This window comes from Malaclemys terrapin, chromosome 5, assembly GCF_027887155.1.
Source record: "Malaclemys terrapin pileata isolate rMalTer1 chromosome 5, rMalTer1.hap1, whole genome shotgun sequence".
Taxonomy (NCBI): Eukaryota; Metazoa; Chordata; order Testudines; family Emydidae; genus Malaclemys; species Malaclemys terrapin.
This window is the reverse complement of record NC_071509.1, coordinates 50,688,938-50,708,182: the sequence shown is the minus strand read 5'-3', so window position 1 is coordinate 50,708,182 and position 19,245 is coordinate 50,688,938. Positions and strand designations below refer to the sequence as shown.

The 19,245-nt window shown below is 41.5% G+C and overlaps 1 protein-coding gene across 15 annotated transcripts in view; it reads left to right on the top strand.

Annotated features, from left to right (window-relative positions):
• Positions 1-19,245, top strand: part of FRYL (FRY like transcription coactivator) — a 397,117-nt gene that overhangs the window by 127,806 nt on the left and 250,066 nt on the right. For 14 of the 15 annotated variants that reach the window (XR_008445036.1, XR_008445037.1, XM_054029368.1 and 11 more), the window contains one exon: positions 14,874-15,073. The exons of the other annotated variant lie outside the window; for it this stretch is intronic. Coding sequence is in view for 12 of the 14 variants with exons in the window: in XM_054029373.1 (XP_053885348.1) it covers positions 14,874-15,073 (200 nt within the window). In the remaining 2 variants the exon portion in view is untranslated. The remainder of the gene's footprint in view (positions 1-14,873; positions 15,074-19,245) is intronic. 15 annotated transcript variants of the gene reach the window in all.

The following is a 19,245-nucleotide window of genomic DNA, read 5'->3' as shown; positions in this document are numbered from 1 at the left end:
GCTGACTCATGGTATTGTGCACAAGGATTACAGCCACTTACTTTGGCTGTGGAATGCAGAAAAATAGAGAGAAAGCAGAGAACAAGAGACTCTTCCTGTCTTAAACAAAATAAAAGCGATCTGAGTACCCATTTTTCAGAGAGAGAGAGAGAGAGAGAAAGAGAGAGCAGTAGAAAACAGGGGAGGGAGAAAGAAGAAACGAGGGGATGGTTGGAAGAGAGAAAATATAGGGCACGTGAAATGGTAAATAAACAGGCATACAATAGATTTTAAATCTTTCCTCCAATATACACAAGCATTATGTCACTGATCAGTAGAATAGTCTGTATTTTGAGGGGAGGCTAATAGCTACCCCTCTGTTGTACTAGCATCATAATGGCTTCCAAAATGTGTTCAAGCTATTTTTGATTTACTATAGTCATCCTCAAGATTTGACTCACTGGGAAATATACTCTAGGCATTCATATGCTTTCATCTGAAATAAGCATATCTGCAGTACATTGATACCATACTCATTTATTTTTGTTTATATTACTGTAATTTATTCCAGTCCTTGGCTAGAATATAAACACTCATGAAACTCCTTACAAACGTAAGAATGGCCATACCAGGGCAGAACAATAGTCCATCTTACCTAGCATCCTGTCTTCTGACAATGACCAGTGCCAGATACTTCTGAGGGAAAGAACAGATCATGGCAATTATGGTGTGATCCATCCCCTGTCATCCAGTTTCATGCACAAAGAGGTTTGTGGACACCCAGAGCATGGCCTTGCGTCCCTGAACATGTTGACAAATAACCATTGATGGACCTATCCTCCATGAACTTATCTAATTCTTTTTTGAACTGTTATATTTTTGGCTTTCACAGCGTCCTCTGGAAATGAGTTCCAGAGATTGAAGTACTTCCTTATGTTTGTTTTAAACCTGCTGCTTATTAGTTTCATTAGATGACACTTGGTTTGTGTGTTTGTGAAGGGGTAAATAAACACTTATGAATGGTGTGGCAAAAGTGAATAATTTTATAGACCTCTATCATGTAACCCCTTAGTTATCTCTTTTCTAAGAGGAAAAGTCTCAAACTTTTTAATCTCTTCTCATACGGAAGCTGTTCCATACCCCTAATCATTTTGGTTGCCCTTCTGTTTTTTCCAATTATATTTTTTCCAGTTCTAATATATCTTGATGACCAGAACTGCATGCAGTATTCAAGATGTGGGAATACCATGACTTTATGTAGTGGCATTATGATATTTTCTGTCTTATTATCGATCCCTTTCCTAATGGTTCCTAACATCTGGCTAGCTGTTTTGACTACCACTGCACATTGAGGAGAAGTTATCAGAGAAGCATCCACAGTGGGACTTTACAAACATTAAACTTCATAACACCACTCTGAAATAGACAAATACTCCTATTTCCATTTTACAAATAGGTAAACTAGGGCATAGAGAGATTAAATAATTTACCTCACAAAAATGTTGAGGCTTAATTAATAAATACACAGAAAGTGCTATGTAAGTGCTATGTACTGTCATTATTTATTCTTTTTGATCAAGGTAGTTGAAGTCAGTAGGTGAGCAGGGAATAGAACTCTGCAGTTCTGACTCTCTGGGTATGTCTACACTGTAATTTAAGGTGTGATTGCAGCTTGTGTAGGCATACCTATGCTAGCTTTAATCTAGCTAGCATGGCTAAAAATAGCAGTGAACCCACAATGGCGCAGGCTAGCAATGTGAGTATGTACCCAGGAGGACCAGGCTTGTACATCCCACGCTGAAGCCCATGCTGCTGCGTTTTCATTGCTATTTTTAGCTGTGCTCGCAAGATTAAAACTAGCATGGGTATGCCTATCTGAGGTGCAATCACACCTTCTGTTGAAGTGTAGATATACCCCAGTCATAAGACTTAGCTCTTAAATTACACTACTTCATTTGTGTGGGGTTTTTTTTGTTTTTTTTTTAATCCTGATGTATGCTGACCTCCATTAAATTAGTCTTCCAGAGATAATTAATTACAAGCTGCTAAACTGTAGAAAAGCCATAATGGCATGCCTTTAATCTCACTGAGAGACATGCCATAAAGTGTTGCAATGTCTGCTAAAATGATGCAATACATATTAGTCAAGTAATTTGTAATAGGAGTAGGATATGAGAAATATGGGGAGAAAACATTGAGTTTTCTGGTCACATGTAGACCAAACTGTCCAGGCTCTGACCTTTTAGCTGAAGATTGTTTGTTTGTTTATTCCTCCAATAATACTAATAATTACTGCACAGATATATGTTATGTCTGATAAAGAAATGCTGAGATAAGATGTTTCTGGATTGGATGGCCAGAATAAGGCATGTATTTTCATTTTATTATATACACTTCAGTGAGTCTGTTAAAGATTCAAAAGAGAAGGCCAATATACGATATAACCTTCACTGCTTTAGAGTGCTTCATGATTAGGGCCCTACCAAATTCTTGGCCATGAAAAATGCATCACAGATTGTGAAATCTCATCTTCTCTCATGAAATCTGTTTTTTGTGTGTGTGCTTTTACACTATACTATACAGATTTCACAGAGGAGACCAGCATTTCTCAAATTGGGGGTCCTGATGCAAGAGGGAGTTGCTGTGGGTTCGCAAGGTTATTTTGGGGGCGGGATGGGGAGGAGTGTGTGACGATATTGCCACCCTTACTTCTGCACTGCCTTCAGAGCTGGGGAGCCGGAGAGTGGTGGCTGTTGGTCGGGCCTCCAGCTCTGAAGACAGCACCCCGCCACAGCAGTGCAGAAGTAAGGCAATACCATACCATGCATCCTCACTTCTGTGCTGCTGCTGACGGCAACTTTGTCTTCAGAGCTGGGATCCCAGCCAGCAGCTGCTGCTCTCCAGCTAACCAGCTCTGAAGGCAGCGCCACTACCAGCAGCAACATAGAAGTAAGGGTAGCAGTACTTCAATCCCCCCACAATAACCTTCTTTTTGAGTCAGGACCCCTACAATTACAATACAGTGAAATTTCAAATTTAAATAGCTGAAATCATGACATTTACGACTTTTAAAATCCCATGACCGTGAAATTGACCAAAATGGACTGTGAATTTGGTCAATTCATGGTCTAGCTATTGTGGAGTTAAGCGCTTTTCCCCAAACAGGGCAGAATCAAGTGCTCACTGTTAAGTTACAGAATTTTGTTTTATTTATTTATTTATTATACTTTTCATTTTGATGGCATTTCCTTTGCTGACAGCTCAGTGTGCTGTTGCCTGTGAAGTATGACTCATGTTGCTGCTTGCTATTGCTGTGAAATGTTTTTGTTTCTTTTTGGTTAATGGGATATTTGTTTTTTCAAAGTTACATTACACAGTGGTATGCAGTTGTCTGCTTCTTTCCTCTCCTTGATTTCATTTTCTGTAGTGGCACCATAGGCGTAGTTTGACTTCTGTATTTGAGGAGGCAGTTCCAATCAGGCCAATAGGGCTGCATGTGGTGGGGAAAATTCCATGCCTACCCGAGGTTTGCAGTTTGAGGGGCAATGTGCCCCTCCCCCCGCTTCCCCTGAATTACACCCATGAGTTGCACTGAGAGTAACATTTTGGTTACATATATCACAGGGGTCTTCAATTCCACTTGTTTAAAATAGCATCAAGGTAAAACTTATTATACAAGTTAATCTAGATGGACTAGTCTGAATAATATAAATTATTAAATTATGAAGTGGTTTAAAGATTTGTTTAAACATTTATTTAAACTAAGAATTTTAGAAGTTTCCTCTGCTTTTCTTTTGTCAGAATCTTGCAAAAGAATAGTTTTTAAAATTAATGAATATAGTCAGACTCATGCTGCTCTATAAGAGGTGTTTCCTTCTGGCTTCAAAACAAAACACAGGGAAAATATTTATATGTGAGTAATAATGAGCCTGAGCACTAGATACTTTTCGAAAATATATGGTGCTACACACTATTAAAGTATTATTTTTTATTAAGCATTTATGGGATCTGATGTTTAGAATTAATTGTCTCCTATGTTTCACATTATTTCAAAAGTAAACACAGCATGCAGGTTGTAAAGGTGACATACAAGTTGATTTAATCAGTTCGCACAGTCATAATTGGTAGAATTCCCCAAATTTGAATTGTTTGTGATTTCATGTTATCCTCTTTTGCCACCAAGAAAGTAGGCTACCTATGCATGCTATTTAAAACTACTACCTCCCCAGACAATCATAGTATAATAAATGGCAAGTTGTCAGAATCGCCAGGTGGCTGGCTGAGGCAGGAGCACATGCAGGCTGGAACGGGGTATGGCTAGCATGGAAATAGGCAAAGGATGGAGCTGGAGAGGCTGGAACAGGAGCAAGGGCAGTCTATTTAAATTTCTGGCAATACTGTCCCTGGCCAGGTAGTGACACTGAGTAGGCTGGAAAGGCTCCTTCCCTTAGGAGCCTATATACTGGCTTTGGGATCACCTGTGGCTTGGCTGAATCCTGATAGAATTGCATGGGGGAAGACCTACAGATAATTGCCTCTGATAACTCATCACACTGTCTGACTCAGGGATGACTTACCAGGTTTAAGTGGGTTCAGGCTCAGATAACTCATCACATCACCCCCCCCCCCCCCCAAGATGCCTATAAAGACGTCTTTGGGCCTAGTTTGTCGGGATATGACCAATGGTGTTCCTGAAGTAGGTGATTGGGTGTATGTATGTTGCCGACTGGCTCCCACGAGTGATCATCTGAACCAGAGTCTTCTCAGTCAACGAGGTTTGTGGGCTTCCCTTGGAGTCTAAGATCTGTCTCACCAGGTATTCTTCTTGCCCTTGGACCATGAAGGGAGAAGGAGGTGGCTGTATATGTCCAGGGGAAGAATCATTGTACTTGGAACACTGGATGCACCTTCATCATATTGGATAGTTGGAGTTTGAAGGCCACCAGATTAATCTGTTGGAGGACCCGGAAGGGGCTGAGATATGAGTAGTCCAGCTTCCTTGGAGGCTGGGTGATGTCTAGGTGTCGTTTTGAGACCCACACTTTATTCCCAACTGCAATATAAGGGATGTGCTGCTGATGGAGGTCTGCTTTGGTGCGGATGATGTATTTTAGAATGCCTTTTATCTTTGAAGTACTTTATAAAAACTAGTTTAACACTAATTAAAATATTTCTCTGCATATACAAAGGGCCTGGATAAGTACTCCATGTCATGTTGTTTTACCTGGTCAGGGATTTGTTTAATTTTGTTGTTGTTATACATTTATATTATAGTAGTATGTAGAGGATGCAGTCATGATTGGGGCCACGTTGTACTGGATCTGTACATTTTTATTTAAGCTTACTTTATTACGTTTTATCTTAAATTAAAATGACTATAAGTGCAGTAACAATTACTGCAGATAAACAAAAATTCATTCAATGTGCTACAAGGGCCAAATGCATATACATACATTTTATATAAACAAAAGTTAATACAGTAAACACTGGATATAATGTGCTAATTAAGTAGGTGTGAGGCTGAGGACATGGTTAAATTTCAGAGTCCTGGAAGTAGGATTCTGAGCTGTTGATGAGCATAGGCTGACAAGGAGAACTTACTTTTTTAGACAGTGTTTTGTATTATAAGCCTTGAAGAGAAAGGTCAGAGGGAAACTCTAAAAGGTTAACGTCAGAGTTCCTGAAATTCTCAAATTTCCTGCCACAGGTCTATCTCGAGAAATGTAAAAATGTTTTCATGAACAGCTCAATGTGACCTCCTTCTTGTGATCAGTTAGGTATTCAGTATTGCCAGCTCTCATGAGTTTGTGACTACTGGTTTTACATTTTTTTTCTTTTTTCCCCCCTCATGAAAACATAATGAAAGGCTGCCAACTTACGAATTTTCTTTTCTGAAAAATGCTGAACATCTCCAATTACTGTCAAAGGGGATAAAGACAGCAAAATGGCTTCCATTTATCTACAGTCTATCTGCATTTGGAAGGAAAGCTGGTCTTAATAAAACTGGTTGCAATGCCCCCCATTTTCAATGAGATTGAAGCCATTCCTACAGGCAAAATGGCGGCCAGTCTGTGGTTCAAGGGGCTCGTCTACTTGGGATCCAGGTAGAGGAGAAGCCCTGGATGGCAGTGAGGGAGGGAAGGAAGGGAATTCAGACAGTAATAGGAAATTTTTGGCAGTTCCCCATCTTAGAGGAGAGAAGAAGGTAGGTGGAGTCTCCATCTGAGCAGCCAAGAAGATGAGTTTTTATATGCATTAAAGGTTGACTTTTCAACCTGAAATTATCTCTCACACATAGCCAGAAGAGAAGAGGGGAGTTAAAAAGTCAAAAGACAGACTAGAAAACATGGTTTGATATTTATAAAAACTCATGATTGGCCTAACTAATCTCATGATTTTCTACGCTTTGACTCATGATTTTTGATCTTTAGAGGTTGGCAATACTGGCTATTATACATGGGAATAGCCAAGAGGGCTGCTCCCATTAATGGGTTCTTTATATTTCTGCCTGCCTGGTCATAAGACCTGATCAGGCATGGGTCCGGAATCAGCAAGGTACTCAAGCCCATTCCTATCTTTAAGCACGTAGTAGTTCCATTGAAATTAGTGGGATTAATCATGGACTCAAATATATTACTGAATTGGTGCTGTACATGGTAGAAGGAGACTGTAGAGTAGATAAGGATGCTCACAAATCTTCATATTAAAGGTATTGCCTCATTTTGCTCTTACAAGATCTTGATTAAAATATAAACTGATAGCAAACACTAACATTTTAATGGTGTATTTCTTAAGTTTAATATATAACAATTTAGCTTTAAGTTTTAACTTACAAATAGCATGCCTTGCCTTTTGATCTTAAGGGTATATTGTATGTTTAGTTATCCTTTATATTTTTACTGTTCCCTGAAATTATCTAAACAATTTGGAGTGTCCCTAGCAACCAAAACAATGCTGTTTTACAGATACTTTCTACAGCACGACAGGGGCACTTGCTCAGAGATTTCCCACATAGCAGCTCACAATGTTAGATCATGAAAACAGAATGAACAAACAGGACATTGTTTAAATGAATAATGTTCAGTGTGTTCAAAGAACTGTGAATGTAGTATTTTGTTTTTGCACTATTGTGAGTGATACAGTTTTAGTTCCAGATTTCATTCTGTAGTATGTAATACTTTTAAACACATTTGGTACCTGACATAACTTTCTCCTTATTTTAAGAGTATCAGAGAAATTTTGTAGTTATCATTGGTAGAATCTGATCAATGTAGTAGCACAAGCAGTAATTCTTGCTAGGACAAGAGATGTACTTTTGGTAGAAGGACAAAAAATGACAAATTTGGAATTGGAACAAAATTGTAGCCAATATTTTGTTTATCATCGTGTAGTCTGTTGCATACTTGGCCTTTCATATGAAGTATTTTAATATATCTTAGATAATGAGTTACCCAGAATGGCATGCAGTTTTTAAAATTTGGTTGCAGCAGAGCTATAGAGAGAGGTATTTATTACTTCTCTTATAATGAGATGCCTTTGAATATACAGTTTAAAATCCATATTTTTGCAGTCATATCAAATTTAAATTCATGACTTTTATTCAATACTAAATGAATACCATTTAATATAAATATCTGAAATAATCATCTGCTTAACACAGATAAGAAATCTAGTAATAGATTATAAGTTAGTCTTAGAAACTGTTGTATTTATTATTAATAAGCAGACACACAGACTCCTGCCTCCTCTTCTCCCCTAAAATTTTAATAACTTGTTATTTATTAGCTTTTCATAACACATAGAACATAAATATTACTATATCTGAGGTGAGAACCAGCAATATGAACCATTACCAATGTCATACATTTTGGGATCATCAGTAGTTACTGTAAATTGCATTGAGATTTTTACTGAAGATAGGATAATTGCATTCTCGATGTAATCTTAAAAGAAAGATGTTGCTGTCATCTGTAGGCAAACATTTAAAAATGTTGCATTTTGAAATGTCCATTTTTCTTCTCACATTTGTTGGGTTCCCCAAGCTGAACAGTCAAAGTCACCAAAAATTCCAAATTGACGCATGCGTTCAGGTAATATCTTTGACCCAGGTTCCTTTTGATATCTTAAAAGTTAAATCAATAAGAGATATTCCCCCTTATTCACGATACATTAATTGAGCAATGCTACCAGAACTAGTGGACATCAGAACAATAGGCAGTGTCCTAGTATCTGTCTTACCAATGCTGTATGAAGAGGTAAATCACCTCCTTACTCCTATCATTACTCCCTTGTTTATACTGTATGGCATACAATGAATAAAGCATGGGAGCCTATATTAAACCAGGAGAATTATACTTAGCAGTGCTTCATTCTCTGTACACCATCCAGATTGCACACTGAATAGGAGAAGGATGTATTCTGTCATTTTATTTGAACTAATAGATCAATAATTAGAGATAATCTCCAAGTCAGGACTTTGAGATTCTGTTCCTGGCTCTGACATTAACTTGCTGTGTGACTGAAAGTCACTTAACCTGCCTATGCTTCCATTTTAAATTATTGTAATATTAAGTACTTTCCAGGAGTGTTGTAAGGCTACTCAGTTTTTGAAAGCAACTTTAAAATTGTCTCAAAAGTCACTATATTAATATAAACTATAATAAAGCTTTTGATACGTATGCAAATCAGAACTCAGTTTCTTCTCTACACCTCTCATTTCACAGTGTACAAAACATGTATACCTTTTACAAGTCAGTTCCTATGCAGCTGTTCTGGCTGTTAGAGAACTGACTGAAAGGTAACACAACAACAAGCTCCATGCCTCATGTTTCTAAACTAATAAGGTTTTAAACTTTTGAGTCCAAAGGAATGTTTCAGTTCTGCTTCTGTTAGTTCTTTTGAAATTCATATGTATTTTGAGAATCATTTTCAAAATATATTCTCGTAAATTTCAAAACAAGGATATGGTCCTTTTAATGTGCCTTTCATTTACAAAATATTTCAAAGGGGAAGGATCTGCATTCTGTCTTTGCATTTAGTTCCTGTAGCAGATGGAATCGTTAGGAGCTTGGAAGTTATTTTTTAAACAGTTGCAAGGAAAAAAAGGTTCCAAGAAATAATAGCTTGATTATATAACTAAGAAAAATCAAACTGAACACTTCCAACAAATGATTATATTCTCCTTTGAGAAGTGCCAGGTTTTAGGGGAAAAAATGCCCCTGGTACTTTGAATTTTCTGGAGAATAACGTCTGTTAGTGCCACTTATCCTTCTTACATGATGCAGAGTTCTGAGTTTATAAAATGAGGGGAGAATGGCCCCAATTGCCCATAATTTCGTTTTGACCATTGAAGGTGCAGTGAGTTCAGAGCATGGTTGGTACTTCTGATGTTTCTATTATGATTATGATTATTTCCCCCTTGGAGGAGCGGGGCACTGTAGGTGCTATTTCTTTTTATTTAGTCAGTTTTTGTTTGAAAAAACAACAACAAATGTTATTGTCCATGCCATACCCATGATTCGTTGTAGGCCCAGGCCTCTTTAGTTGCTTCCCTTTCCCCTAATTTTGCTCCCATTAGGCTGATTTCCCTCCCCGCCCCTCCCGCCATTGAAAAGATATTCTTTGTATCTTGAGTCTTTGGGAATCCTTCCACTTAATATTGTGATGTCCATTAGACACCCATGTTTGGTTCCTCTAGTATTGGGGAGAAAGTTGCAGTGCTGACGTGTTAGATCTGATAGTCTTCTCCAGCTGAAACACTGGGAGAGCTACCTCAAATGTCTACTTATGGTGACATCTCTTCAGTCATTATTGACTTCAAGAAGCAACTGGATTGTTGAGGTCTGTTAGCCAAAGTGACTTTAGGCCTGGCAAAAGCAGTCTAACAGTCCCAATCCCCACTCTTGTCTGGCTTGACAGTTCAGTACCAAGTGTCTAGCACCCTTGATGACCATCTGTACTCTGAAGCTCCACTCATAAAATGTAGCTTCAGCAATTCTTTGCTGAGGCTAATCTAGTCCTGGTTGAAAAGGAGTATGAAAGTAGTTGTCTGGCGCCCTAGAGTACTGAACAATGCTAAGAGAGCTCAAGGTTCGATCTTGGCATGGGTGTCTTGCCATCCAGATTTATTTTCTGGCTAGAAGGAGAAATGAAGGCACAGTTCTGATAGGTCTTTTCTCTTCCTTCATAGTGAGAGTACCAAAGCTTTAAAACACACTGTCTTCCTGCAATAAAGGTACTTAGGTGAGATATTCCTTAACATCTCTGTCATTGTAACAGAGGTGTGTGGAGGTTCCAGCAATGGCCCCTGCTCATTCTCCCTTTGACACCATGAGGAGTCAGGAACCAGTTTCAGCTGTGCATCTGTTAGTACTGGTGGCTTCAGCCTAGTAGGGATCTTTCAGTTGTTTCTCCTCTCCTGGAAGAGCCAAAGCTTTGGTGCCCAGAAGTCTTGTTGCTATGGGTATCTGAGCTACAATGATACAGAATATTCAAGAATGCTGGGGGTGAAGTAGGAATTTGACTGTCAGGAGTTCCCTTCTTACGTCATTTGCCTTCTGCGACACTGCTTACAGTGGGCTGGAGATTCATTTAACTCACTGCACTATTTAAAGTTTGAGGACTCTACTGGAGATGAAGCCCCACAATCACATCAGTGTTCTGCAGTTGAGATTTATTTATGTAGCCTGTATAGCTTTTTCCCATTAATCAAATCGAAACCTGCCCTAATCCTGACAGACTAAGATTATGTATTACACCAACTCCTAACATGATGCTCAGTGCAGCCTGCTATTTTAGGAAATTGTTTTATTGAAGGAGTACAGCATCCACCATCAGATCACCTCAAGAGCTCTTCACCTATTGGAGAAAACAATAGGAATTTCAGTCAATGGCATAAGCAGTCTCTCAAGCACTCTGTCTTTCATTGTCTGTTCTTCAAGTGGGGTAAACTATAACTAAAGCTTTTCCTCAAAGAGAGTGCAAAATAGTCTCGGATTATATTCTGAGGGAGAGTTGGTCTATACTTCTGTATGTTCCCTATGTATCATTCACATTGTCAATCAGGTCAGGAACCAGGATGTTATTGATAACTCTGGCTTTGGCTTTGCTGTTTTAGTTTTGCTTCCTGGAACTGATGTTGGAACAACAACTGATGTTGGGGCCACAACTGTGGTTGGGGGCTGGGACCAGGGGAAGGGCTGGAGCAGAGCTGGGGGAAGAGGAGAGCTGGGTGGTGCTCCCTCCCCGCCCCCCATGTGGGCTGGCCCAGGCCCTGCTGTGCTCCCCCAAACTTTACTCTCCACCGCCCTAGGGGACACGCCCGACAGTTTGGGGACCACTGCCTTAGAACCATGACATTTGTTGAAAAGATTCCTTAGAGTTTGCTGAAGTAATTTTGCTGGTGATATTGGCATTCTGACAGATTCTTATTCTCTATTAGTGTCAACCTTGTACCTTTCACAAGCATTGAATTAAGAAAAATTCATATGAATAAGTTCTTTGATTTACAGTATAAAGTTAACAACACATTTCTTCTATAGTTTAGTCTGATAAGAATTTATGTAAAATGACCAAGGCCCTTAAAATGAAGATTATAAATTAATTTCCCCATTAATGCCTTTTTTGTTTGGGGGTGTTGAATATTGAATCTCACTAAAAAGTATAGCTGCTGCAACTTCTGTAGTTTTTATTTTGAAGGTCATACACTATTATTTTCCATACTTTAAGCTCTAATTTTTTAGAGGGAAAAAACCTCCCTAATAACCATGTAAGCCTAAAAGGGCTTTATTGACAGTTATTTAAAGGTTTTTTTCCCCCATCTGTTCATTTTTAGCAACGCACTTAAATACTTGAAAATAACACTTCTTTCCTAACAATTTCATCCTTTTTTCTCTCACTTGGCTTATTTTTTCCTCTGAATTTCTAAGAGAGCTGAAATTCACCGTGATTATTTTTGTTTACTTCATTATTTATGAACTAGCAGTATTTGTTATATAATTCTAGTTATAAGACCAGTTACTTCAGACACAGAACATGGTTGTCATATATATTTTAAAAAGTACTAAATAATTATAGCTTTCAGGAGAGCTTTTAAAATCTTTCTAATAAGAGAAATGTAGTTTGTCTCTGTTGAAGAGGTATGTTTGTGTGTGTGCCGAATATTGAATTTATCAAAAAGTTTGCTAATTAGTGTAAGTTTTGTTGATGTATTGTAATGTGAATACTAGTTGAATAGGAAATTGCCTGAGATAGCTTTTCACCAGGCTGTGTGAAATAAATTCGTTATCTGATAATAGTAGCGTAATAAAGCAGTCAGAAATATGGTTTACATAGAAATGTAACTGACTGAAGTTGGACAGAGTAGTTAGTAGTTGTTGAGTCACACAGAAAGAAGCTATTAAGTGGGTTACCAAAAAATCTAGCCGCCGTAATAATCAGTATTTTCATTAATGGCTTTGAAGATGAAAAAGAATACACTCTAGTTAAAGATGTGGATGATAAAAAGCTCATAGAATTAGTTAACTTGTAGGCAAGAGTTAAAATAAAAATTAAAACTTTACAAAATAAACAAACTGGTCTGAAATATTTAGAATTAGGTTAAATAAAGAATAATTTAGAGAAACTCACATAGGGAGAAATTCACATTAACCCAGTAATTGGTTAAAATACAGGAAACAAAGGGTTAGGAGTAAATGGTCACTTTTCAGAATGGAGAGAGGTAAATAGTGTCGCCCCCCCCAGTGATCTGTACTGGGACCAGTGATGTCCAACATACTCATAAATGATCTGGAAAAAGGGGTAAACAGTGAGGTGGCAAAATTTTCAGACAATACAAAGTTAAACCCAAAGCAGATTCTGAAGAGTTACAAAGAGACCTCATAAAACTTGGTGACTGGGCAATAAAGTGGCAGATGAAATTCAGTGTTGATAAATGCAAAGTAATGCACATTGGAAAATATAATCCCAACTACACATACAAAATGATGAGGTCTAAATTAACTGTTACCATTCAAGAAAGAGCTCTTGGAGTCACTGTAGATAGTTCTCTGAAAACATCTGCTCAGTGTGCAGTGGCAATCAAAAAATGTTAGGAACCATTAGGAAAAGAGTAGATAAGAAGACAGAAAATATTATAATGCCACTATATAAGTCCATGGTATGCCCACACCTTGAATATTGTGTGCAGTTCTGGTTGCCCCATCTCAAAAAAGATGTATTAGAATTGGAAAAGGTACAGAAAAAAACAACAAAAATTATTAAGGGTTTGGAACAGGTTCCATGTGAGGAGAGATTAAAAAGACTGGGACTTTTCAGCATGGACAAGACATGGCTAAGGGGTAATGTGATAGAAATCTATAAAATCATGAATTGTGTGGAGAAAGTGAATAAGTGTTTGTTTATTCCATCACATAACACAAGAACCAGGGGTCACCCAATGAAATTAATAGGCAGCAAGTTTAAAACAAAAAGAAGGAAGTACTTCTTCGCACAACGCACAGTTAACCTGTGGAACTCATTGCCGTGGGATGTTGTTAAGGCCAAAAGTACAACTGGGTTCAAAAAAGAACTAGATAGTTCATGGAGGATAAATCTATCAATGACTATTAGCCAAGATGGTCAGGGATGCAACCTCATGCTCTGTGTATCCCTAGCTGGGAGTGGACGACAAGGGTGGTTCACTCAGTTGCCTGTTCTGTTCTTTCCCTTTGAAGCACCTGGCATTGGCCACTGTCAGAAGACAGGATATTGGGCTAGATGGACCATTGGTCTGACCCAGAATGGCTTTTCTTAATCAGATGCACAAATACAAAATAAGGATATACAGTTTATGGAATAATAGCAGACAAAAGTTTCTGATCATCACTGAAACTCTGTTGCAAAAAAACAACAAAACCAAAACAAAGATGACTGCTGCCTTGGCATATACTAATAGAACTATTGGGCCAACTTTTTCCCTGGTGAAAGTCTGACTTCAAGGGAATCTTCAGAAAGAAATTTGGCTGATTTTGTGCAGACGAGCACTGTAGGTATCTGCTCTATTTGGCGTATAAATGTTAAATAACAATACAAATCTGTGTTAGTATGACCCCATTTGCAATATTGCTTTTAATTTTAGATACAGATATATACACAAACTTACATTTAGGAGTGTTTGGGGAGAGAAATAAAACTTTGGCAATTCACATGAATGAGTAAAAGTGAACATGACCTATTCATTCTGGAGAATGGAAATCTGACTCTTTACAGATATACAAACAAATGTAATTGGCCGGGGTCAATTATTCTAAACAGTGTAAATAGAGAAAAAAGTAATGGGCTTAGGATGCAGCAGGGAAAACTCAGATTTTTATTAGGAAAAACAGTTTAGCAGTGGCACAAGCTGTCTAGTAATACTAGGGAATTGCTTTATTCAAAGTTTTACTTGGTATCAAAGTATCAGGGATGACTTCGGAAAATTCAAATCAAGGAAGTGCGTCCCACAATGCAGGGAGATGGACTTGATGGCCCTGTAATGGTATCTCCTCATCCAAATAGTTAAGTGATTTTTGGTAACTTCTGAACTGAATCAGATTTGAATTGATGATCCTAGAGGTTAAAATCCCTGAATTCCATTATTGGTCACCTGAGTCATCCAGTCCAGTAACCCTCAACCATTCTGAGTGTCCCTTTCGAGTGATTTTGCATTTCAGTGGTAAAAATGAGAAGTTATATTTTCCTTACTTCCTTATTTGAATCAAATTAATATTATACAAATTTAAAATCTTAGTGGAGGATAGAGGTAATATTTTTCTATTTCTAGTTTCCAGAAGTGCTGTGTGTGGTATGGTGTGCTTAAAACCTTGATGGTCTATTGCTTTATTATTAATTTTGGGTTTTGTTTCTTTTCTCTATAGCCTCAGCACCCACCAGCAGTGTAAATAAACGTAGAGTTTCTCCCAACACCAGTTCCACATTGGAAAAGAGAAGCATCATCATGTCTAACATTACTGTTGACCCGGATGTCAAACCTGGCGAGTATGTCATCAAAAGCCTCTTTGCTGAGTTTGCTGTTCAAGCTGAAAAGAAAATTGAAGTTGTAATGGCTGAACCCTTGGTGAGTCATTTGTCATAGTAGCCATTAAATTGCTCAAGTTTGTCTGAAATTTAATATCTTACTAGAAATTTATAAAAAAAAAAAAAAAAAAAAGAGATGAATATAGAACAGGAACTGATACTGTAGTTGAAGAATTTTCATAGTGCTTGTCATTTGGAGTGTAGGTGTGAAAAGCCCTGTACCAACAGGGTTGCTAACTGGATTTTTTTTAACTGCATTTCACTGAAACTGTTGCTAAGGATCCATAATACTTATTGACACAAAACCCCTTCGTATTTATACATCCTGTAAAAGTGCATAATGGAACAAAAAAACAATCTTTCATTACCACCGCCTAACATTTTTCTTCCTGAAATTCCTTTTGAAGAATGTTTTGAAGATGTATGTTAAAGCTGAATTATTTTTTTCTGAGTAGCAGTGGCACTGGCAGCTGGACAAGAGAGTGGGTGACCAATGTATATTGCAAATGAATTAAAACCCAAAAACCTGTTTAGAGATTCAGATGTGCGGATGTTGAAATAAACAGAACATTTTACTCTGGGGTATCTGGCATTTCTTAATTCCTGTCTGTTTGAAAACTGGTGACCTAATCATCCAATGAAGACTGTGTAGCTGGTTGAGTGACTTGCTTTCTTAAAACTGAACAGGGGATACAAACACACCAAACTGTGGTGGCAATCTCTATGAGCATGACAGATAAATGTGTAGTGCATCTGTTCTATGGTTACATGGACTTAATCGGAGGCTTGCATTAAATCAAAAATAATACTACTGTTTAAAAAAAAAATAATAATAATAAAAAAAAGGTGTAACCACCAGAATATATATTCTAGCCTACCATATGATGGTGTAATCTTTTAATGTTCTTGTCTTCATTCAACTCCTTAACTCTCTTGACCCTGTGTTGTTACCTCTTATTTATTGTCCTAATATTTACTAAGGTGGCCTCATGTCATGGTCAGGGAACCTGGCTTCGTTCGGGAAATCCAGTTCTCCTGGGTAGCATTCAGTTGATCTAACTCTGAGAGTCCCTCTTCTTGCAGTCCCCTACCTCATTCACTCCACACCTTCCAGCTTCTGCAACAAGTGAGGCAGGGGTCCTACAGCATCATTTACAGTTCTTCTTCGAGTGCTTGCTCATATCCATTCCATTGGGTGTGTGCGCGCCGCGTGCACGATCGTCGGAAGATTTTTACCCTAGCAACACCGGCGGGTCGGCTGTGGAGCCCCCTAGAGTGGCGCCTTCATGGCGCTGAATATATACCCCAGCCGACCCGGCGCCCCCTCAGTTCCTTCTTACCGCCCCTGACGGTCGTTGGAACTGTGGAGCGCGGCATAGCTGTCCTCCACTCTCCCTAGCTTACTTAGTCATTCAAAGTTATAGTTATAGTTGTAGTTCTAGTGTTTATAGTTAAATAGTTTTAAAGTTGTTATAGTTGTTATTGTAGTTCAGGGGGTTAAGGGGGTCGTCTCCCCCTTTCTCCCCCGGCCGCGGGCCCGGGCTCATGCCCAACGCTCCCGGCTTCAAGCAGTGCGCCTCCTGCGCTAAGCCTATGCCAACGAGCGACCCGCACGACTCCTGTTTGAAGTGCCTGGGAGAGTCCCACCAAACAGACAAATGCAAGATCTGTAAGGCCTTCAAACCAAGAACCAAGAAGGAGCGGGACTTTCGGCTCAGGCAACTCCTAATGGAGGCGGCACTTAGCCCGGACACTCCTTCCACGGGCCAGACTCCGACGCCTAGCACTTCGGTGCGCAGTGCCCCGGCGGCACCGGCTATGACGACCACGCGAGTGGCGTCAGACAAGCCTCCCCGGCACCGGACCTCGTCGGCACCGCAAACACAGCAAGTGCCGCGGCGCCGGTCATTATCCCCAGGGCATAAAAAAGCCCATAAGACGGGGACGTCCGTGCCGAAGACGCCGGCTCCCCCAGTGCCGGGGGTAGAGCCGCGTCCGCCGGTGGAGCAACGGAAACAGGCGCCTCCAGCACCGTCGACTCCGGCGCCGAGGCCGTCGAGTCCGGTACAAATAGCGTCTCCACCGAGGCCGGCGGTGATACAGTGTCTCCCGTCGACTCCAGAGACCTTCGCGGCGGCGAGAGACTTGATAGCTCTCACGGAGCCGGCACCGCCTCAACCACCGGCACCGACTGTACCGTTGACTCGCCCGGTACAGTCAAGAGGGAAACCTGCCTTGATGCGCCCTCCATCACAAGGGCTGGAACCTCGGCGCCGATCCAGGTCCCGAAGCAGGTCCCCACGCCGCTCGCAGTCCCGGCACCGAATATCGTCTCGGCACCGGTCGTACTCGCGGCCAAGATCTTCGTCGCGGCACCGGTCTACGTCTCGGCACCGCTATGATCGTCGGCACCGATCAACGTCGAGACGTAGTTCTCGGCACCGCCACGCTCGACGTCGAGAGGCCGCTCCCGGCACCGGGCATACTCTAGGTCCTCGTCGAGGTCCAGATCTGACTCCCGGCACCGACGAGGTCATCGGCACCGGTCGCGGTCCCGGCACCGATCGCCGGCACCGCACAGAGATAGATCATCTCCGGACCGGCACCGTGCGGCACCGCAGACCACGGGGATCGTTTCATCTTTCGCGGCACCGCCATGGCCGTCAAGATCGGCGTCTCGCTCCTCGGAGGACCTGTCGAGATCGGCATACCCCCCTCAGGGGCAGGCCGAGGAACGAGACTTGGGCCATTGGCAGGAGAGGGCAGAGGACCACTCTCATGGACCATCTCACTGGTCGTTTTGGACCCCGTGGGCGTATCACCAGGAGCAAGGGGCTTCATTACCATCGACCTCTCGCTCGGGTCACTCGGTCAGAAGGGCCCCAGAATCCACCATCTCTCGGCCTCCGCCTGGAGGCATTGAGGCTTCTGTGTCCACACCACCCGACACCGTGGACCCAAGTGCAGGTGACGCTCCGACCCAAGACCAGGGGGACCGGGACCCCCCCTTGGATCCACTACCACCGGAGGCGTCCTCCTCCTCCTCTCCGGATGAGGCAGTGGCGGGCACTTCATGCACGGGTCCCCCTCCGATAGATCTTCGGGCTCACCAGGATCTCCTGCGCAGGATGGCCCGTAATATGGACCTGCAGACGGAGGAGATAGTGGAGGTGCACGACCCGATCGTGAATATCCTTGGATCGGATGCCCCATCGAGGGTGGCGTTACCCTTGATCCGCACGATCCAAACGAACGCGGATACGATATGGCAGACTCCTGCCTCCATTCCACCTACAGCGAGAGGGGTGGAAAGGAAATACTTTGTCCCATCTAAGGACTATGGGTACTTGTACACACACCCCCAACCGTGTTCACTGGTGGTGGAATCAGTGAATGCACGAGAGCGCCACGGCCAGCAGGCTGCAGCGCCAAAATCAAAAGCGGCTAAGCGGCTTGATCTGTTTGGCCGTAAGGTTTACTCAGCCGGAGGGCTACAACTTAGAGCGGCGAATCAACAGGCGCTACTGAGCCGCTACAATTTCAACTCCTGGAACTCTATGGGGAAGTTTAAGGAGTTGATTCCCCAAGAGTCCAGGGAAGAGTTTGGAGCCATGGTTGAGGAGGGTAAGAAGGTGGCTCGGACCTCCTTACAGGCCTCCCTGGACATAGCGGACTCGGCCGCAAGGACCCTGGCCGCAGGTATCGCTATGCGCAGGACCTCCTGGCTCCAAGTTTCGGGTTTGCCCCCTGAATTACAGCAGACCCTACAGGATTTGCCCTTTGAAGGACAGGGGCTGTTCTCGGAGAAGACGGACTCTCGATTGCAGAGCCTCAAAGACTCCAGGACAATCATGCGCTCCTTGGGGATGCATGTTGCGGGTCCCCAGCGCAGACCATTTAGGCCGCAGCCTCAACGTTTTTACCCCCCTCCACCTCGTCAGAGACAGGACCCTGCCAGAAGGCGAGGGCGAGGTGGTAGGAGAAGATGGGCTGGCCCTCAACCCGGTCAGAACCAAGGGCCACCAAGACCACCTTCAGGTCTTAGACAGAACTTTTGAAGGTGCGGTCGAGGACGGCGCCCCAGTCATCCCCCAGGATCCAGCTCCCTCCTTTCGGGATCGCCTCTCCCACTTCCACCGTGCTTGGTCCCTTATAACTTCGGACCGTTGGGTCCTCCGCACGGTGGAGAGGGGATACGCTATCCAGTTTTCT